Source organism: Polistes fuscatus, unplaced genomic scaffold (assembly GCF_010416935.1).
Source record: "Polistes fuscatus isolate 324 unplaced genomic scaffold, CU_Pfus_HIC Scaffold14, whole genome shotgun sequence".
In the NCBI taxonomy this organism is placed as follows: Eukaryota; Metazoa; Arthropoda; class Insecta; order Hymenoptera; family Vespidae; genus Polistes; species Polistes fuscatus.
Window position 1 is genome coordinate 2,404,160 of NW_025113042.1, and position 6,592 is coordinate 2,410,751.

Genomic DNA, 6,592 nt, shown 5'->3' on the forward strand with positions numbered 1-6,592 from the left:
GAAAGGACGAATAGTCCTTGTCGTCCTCGAAATTCCTATGTTCGTGGCGTCTCCTTTGAAGTGGACGAAGAAGAAACTCTCTCTCTCTCTCTCTCTCTTTCGTTAAACGATTCCTCACTCTGATATCTATATATATATTTCTATATACCTATACATACACATACCACACACATATCATACATATATATATATGCACTCAAAAAACCACAGCAGGGAATAGTAGGAACACACATTCGTACACGTACGCGCACGTACACACTTACCCCTCGCGAGTAACATCACAATCATGATCCTTTTTCCTCCATGATCCTTCTCCTTCAACTTCCTCTTCTTCTTCTTCTTCTTCTTCTTCTTCTTTCAATGATATCCTTCTTATTTGAAATCACTTTTATATATTTTTCAAATCCAAATAAGATCACTCAATCTTTTCACGAATTCGTTGAAAACAACAGTGTCCCGTATATCACTCTAATTTTCTTTTTTTTTTTTTCTATTTCTTATCGTCACTTTTTTCAACACGCAAATTCGTATATCACGTAAGGATTCAAATGAAAGGAGACAGAGAAATATGGGTGTGTACTTCACACAACTAGGACTCTCAACCGCGACTCTCGATCACACGCGTTCTACTGAACTCTCGCGAACTTACGATCCCCTCCCCACTACCCGAACCCTTACTCTCTCTCTCTCTCTCTCTCTCTGTTTGAGAACCCCTCTCTCTCTCTTTCACAGTTCCCCTCTATACAGTTCGATTATCGCCGTCTCTCTATTTCTTCTCGACGAACTCGACACGAGAGAATAAAGGAGAACAAACAACAACCCCCAACCCCCCTTTTCACTCTGCTACTATTAGGACGAACACACTGGTGGTACTTATTCTTCTAAACGAATAAAAAGTAATTCATTAAGTAAGATTCCAAATTTAAAATGGCAGATACCGTTATAAACTGTAAGAATATATTTGTCACGTATGTCACACGTTAAGATTTCATTTATATTCCGATTAAATAATATCTGTAATACGTAAAAGATGAATATATATCAATAGATATATAAAACGATCGAGGTTATAAGTGAAAATGAAATTATATTAAAGTTAGAGTAAAAGAAAAGAAAAGAAAAGAAACAAGTATATAAAATAAGGTAAATTAAAAATAGATAGTTGAAGTGGGATACAACAAGAGCAGGAGAGGGGGAGAGTGGTGGTGAGTGGTGAGTGGTGAAAACGTGGGATGCGCGCGCGCGCGCGCGCCTATCCTTGCTAGCAAGCAAGCAAGCAAGCAAGCAGCAGGCACTGCGAGGGACAGGGTGAAGGGATGAAAATGATCGAATGAGTGAGTAAATGAATAAATGAAAGAAATAGATAGATAGATAGATGGATAAATAATAAATAAATAAAAAATCAATCAATAAATAAATCAATCAATAAATAATTCAAAATATATAAATATATATATATATATATAATACATACATATATATATATATAGATAAATAGATAGATATATACTGGAAGAAAAAAAAAAAATGTAAGATAGCTTAATATCGCGAAGGACGAGGGAAAACCCGAGCTCAGCGTCCGCGTAGCGACTGGCGCCTGACACCTCCACCCTTCCGACAACAGCCCAACCCTGCCTGCCTGCTTGCTTGCCGACGGCGTGCGCGCCGCGAGCCAAAAGTGGAAGGGTGCAGGCATATAGGGAGGGGGAGAAGGAGAGGGAGAGGGAACGACGAAAGGAGGATGGCCAAGAGGCAGGGAGGAACGGGGGGCTTACACCAGTGGGGCGCCACCGGGCGCCAAACCCCTACTCCTCAAACATTTTCCAACCCCTTCTCCGCCTATACGAAAGCGCACGCGCCTAGGGTCCCTAGATTTCGTCTCGCCTCCTGATTTTTCCTAATAAAAACGTTTGTCTCGGCGAGCAGCCTGACGCAACCCTCTCTCGTGTACGAATTACCTCTACCTACACTTCGTACGAGGGGACGGGGGGAGGTGGTTTGGGGAGGGGAAGAGGGTCTATACCTAAACTATATAATACGTGTTGTTGTTATTTTTATACTATTTTCATTTATCCCTAGTTTAGTTTTTTTTGCACCTATTCTTTTTGCCATCGTTGTTTTTTTTTCTTCTCTTCTCTTCTCTTCTCTTTTTTATTCTTTTCTTTTCTTTCTGGAGGATCGAAGGATTACGGGGTTAATTTTTGTTTTTTTTTCCTGTTTTTTTTTTTGTTCTTTATTGCTGGGGTTTCTTTCTTATCGTTTTAGTGGTCAACGAGAGGTCCGATCTTGGTATGGTAACCCCCCCCCCTTCATTATCGATTACGACTTTTCCTTTTTATTCATTTATTTGTTTTCATTTCATTTCATTGATAGAATTTATCTGTCTTAAGTATTTAACGACACGCAGTTTTACCATTTTTTTACTACTAATTTTCTGTTTTTTTTTGTTCTTTTCTATTTTTGATTATTGATTGTTATATCTTACTTACTTTTTTTTAAGTGTTTGATACGTTACCATTTTTCTTGACAAAATAATATCGAAGAATGAGTCCCTTTTTCCAGTTCGTTTGATGTAAAATCCCGATGATCATCTGAAACAAACATAAATTGATCAATGAAGTATGCGTTCCTGTTAAAAAAATCTCTACGCATAAAACGATTAGAAATAAAATTTGTATGTAAGCGTGAAACGTGATAAGAAAGAAAAAGCATAGAAATATGTCTATAATTTGAATAATTAAAAAACAAAAAAAAAGAATTAAACGTATTATATTTCATTGGAAATTTCATTATTTTCAAAATGAAAATAATTTCGACCAGCTCCTTAACCAAAAAGGGAAACGGCATTCAGCGAAAATTTCAACAAAAACAACAACAAAAAATAAATAAAATAAAAGAAAAAAGAAAAAAAAAAGAAAAAAAAAATACGTGGAAAAAAAAGAAAAGAAAAAAAAAAGGGATTTGCAAATGGATTTGAAGCTGGAAAGCTGTGAAATATGTTTTCCGACGAAAGCTTATGCGGACTATGAAATGTACGTAGAAAAAGGAAATAGAGAATGTGTGTATGCGTATATGTGTGTGTGTGTGTGTGAGCAATCGTGTAAAAGTGAGCTACGAAACGTCGTGAATTCTCGACGAACATTATTATTCGTGCTTGTCGTTCATCGGTGAACGAACGAACCAAAGCACATTGAAAATAGGCGCAGTAATCGGAAATGGTTTCGCCTAGTTTCCTATCCTAGAATCTATACTTACTAGAAATCAAAATAGTACGTACCGTTTAATCGTACAATATTACAAAAACCAACTGCTTCAAACTATATCGAAATGTTTCTCTTAAGAAGACAAAAAAAACGTATTTAAAATATTCTTCATTATTTTGTCAAACAATTTTAATCAGATCGTATTTAAAATCAATCGAAATGATGATATGTGTAATACTTGTTGAGATTAAAATAAATATTCTTGTTTTTGTTGTTGTTGTTGTGTAGTAAAAATTTGACATGTTCTATCGACCGATAAACGATTAATCGGCTTTTCAATTGTCATTACTTATCGGCTGACAGATTAGTAATCGGATTTTCTTGTTTTCAACGTTTATCCAGCTTTCATTTTTTTCCAGGAATTTCTTTTCTTTTTTTTCTTCTTTTTTTTAAATTAACATACACAAGTATTTTATTTAACGGAACGGTGTAGTATAGCATTGTTAAGTGGATACCGTAATATAAAACTAGAAACGTTGTTTTTATTGTGTCCGGATTTTGGATTTTTTACTAAACCGTGGTTGGTTCTTTCTTGCGACGAATTCGCGTTCAACCAGCGTTAACTTTCATCACGAACGGTAGGTAGATATAAAACGTTAGATTAATATATTTTTTTTATTAGTAAATTTAATTATAATAAATAATTATGACTGTAAGAGAGAGAGAGAGATACATTCATTCATTTATTTATTTACGGTAAAAACTCTTTGATACGTAAATTGAATTAACGATATTGAGAATAGAGAAATAAAAACTAAAAAAATTGAAATGAAATGAACAAATAATCATAGCGAAAGCTCAAAACAGTATATTAAAAGTGGATAGAAATTAATTAAATATATCGATATCTTGTCGAATATATTCAAATTAACATTTATGATAATTCTATATAAGCAAACTATAACAACCACGTACCCAGTTACGATTTTATTCAATGTAAAGTAAAACGTGTTATCGAATATTATTTGATCGATAACAAATTAATAAGAAAAATATGACAAAAAAAGTATACGAGTAAATCGCATAGTACGATATTTCTTATCGATGATTTGCAACAGAACAAAAAATATACGCGATAAATAGGACAAAAAAAAGAAGAAAAAAGAAAATACTTTTCTTAAAAGAGAAAATTGCATAAAAATACACACATTCAAATATTATAACGCATACTAGAAATCATTCGTGTGCGTTCGCGTAACATCGTTTATTCCGATTTTAATAAGTACCAAGAAGATATTACGACGTGTGGAACATAGTATTAATATTTCCACTTTATAAATTGAAAACCAAATCCGACCGAAAACGTTTTCTCATTTAAACTGAAACATCTTTCTCATATACTAGAACGAGAATTAAACGACGTAGTAAATTGATGGTCTCTTTCTCATTCTCTCTATTTCACTCGATCTCTATTTGCTTTCTATCTCTTTTACAGTGAAAACTAGGTATGACAAGTATATAACAGAGAATATTTATAACATAACCATCTGTAAATATACTAACGTAAAGCATATTTCCGGACTCGGTGACTGGTACCATCGGATTTCTCTCTCTCTCTCTCTCTTTTTCTATTTTTTTCTCTCTCTTTCTCTTTTTCTTTCACATATTTATACTTTACACCAGAACACCAAGTTTAAATCGTATTTTCTCCTGGTAGTATTCTATCCTCTCTAACGCATCGTTACATACGAATCGAATGTTACGGTATAACATTTTTTAACGCTTCCTTTAACTTCTTCAGCAAGTAAACAGAGATAGAAAATGATATAAAGAAAAAGAAATAAGAGGGGACAGAGGAAATAGTCGGTCCCTCTCGTTTCGGTCAACGAATTTCAAGTCCTCCGAAAGCAGAGCCCAGTTTCGGGCTCGGTACCAAAACCCCGTCGTAGTAGTCGTCTACTACTACGCGACTATCTTCTTACAGTTTGGATAAAAAGAGAAAACGAAATATACCTTATCATTCCTACCAAACTTTCTCTACCTTCTCTTATTCGAGACATTTAGCTACGAAAGTAATAATTAATGGTTTCGCGGTAAGGAAAAAGTTTACTGGCAAACAGACCAATAAACTCTCCTATTTCCCACCCCCACCCCCACCCCCACACCCCCCACCGACTTTTCAAAACGATTATATTCTTTATGATTTAATAATCGTTTAAATTACTTTTGAAAATAACCATTATCCCTATACCATCCTTAAATGTTCTCCAAGTTTTATAATTAATTCATTTAATTCAATATAATTCGATAATTGATTATACGAATTTAAATTCATTACGAAATACCTTATGCCAGGTTTTACGACAATTAATTCGGAGTACAAAAATATTTGATTTATATATAATCGTAAATAAAATTCAATAAATTAAATCCAAAATATCTCTTTATAGACAAACAAAAAATTCAGATCCCTGAATGTACATATTAATACACGAACAAACATTATTCGTGTAATTAAAGCATCGTTTAATTGCTTCGATATTGCAATATCGATCTAATCGAAATAACTTAGGTCGAATTGAGAGAAATTAATCTTTGAAATTGAACAACAAACCTACATATATACATATATATGTTATCTATACATACTTAGTCGTAGATATGCAGAGAGTGAATTCACCTAACTGAAACTAATTTACTTTACTTTCATTCGAATAAACTCTCGTTGAAAATTGTAAGGTCTCCTTTTGACCTCGAATATCTATATAAATATAAATGTGCATGTGTATGAGAGGTGCGAGAACGAGGACGCATTATTAGCGTTCAGCCTTCTCGTTTGCAACCGTTCATCGTTTCACTCATTCTCATTTTTCTTCATAGTTCAACTCCGTTGATGCACACTTCGATCGTTCTTCATGACGTTTACAATACTTTTTATTTTATTTTTCTTCTTTTTTTTTTCTTCCCCGCCCCTCTCCCCTTCTTTCTCTCTCTCTCTCTCTTATTCCATATCGAAGTACACAAATCTTTTCACGCTCTAATTGACGCCCGTTGTCGATCGTATTCTTCGTATCATCGTGTACGAACCACGGCTTTTGTGATTTTTCCTTCCATCTACCTACCATTCTCTTTCTCCGGAACTAACGTATTCGTTCGATTACCGATCCACCCTCCCCCTCCCCCCACCCCCTCCTCCTATCTGCCACCATCTCCTAGAGATATCGATTCTACCCGTTAGATAACAAACAACAAATATTCTCCACCTCCTACACCTACTCCTCCTCCTCCTCTTCTAGCCCCCCCCCTCTTCATTGTCCGACAAACGCGATCCTTTCGAACGGAAATCGGCAAAAAAGAAAAAGAAAAATAGAAAAAGGGAAGAAGACAAA

The 6,592-nt window shown here is 34.6% G+C and overlaps 1 protein-coding gene across 4 annotated transcripts in view; it reads right to left on the reverse strand.

Annotated features, from left to right (window-relative positions):
* Window positions 1-1,570, reverse strand: part of LOC122514185 — a 155,780-nt gene extending 154,210 nt beyond the window's left edge. For 2 of the 4 annotated variants that reach the window (XR_006302983.1, XR_006302981.1), the window contains exons 1-2: window positions 1,511-1,525; window positions 264-1,014 (exon numbers count right to left, since the gene is read on the reverse strand). Coding sequence is in view for 1 of the 4 variants with exons in the window: in XM_043630852.1 (XP_043486787.1) it covers window positions 264-288 (25 nt within the window). In the remaining 3 variants the exon portion in view is untranslated. Of the gene's footprint in view, window positions 1-263; window positions 1,015-1,510 lie in introns of those variants that run through there. The other 2 variants (XR_006302982.1, XM_043630852.1) reach the window with 2 other exon arrangements.
* Window positions 1,571-6,592: the final 5,022 nt, after the last annotated feature.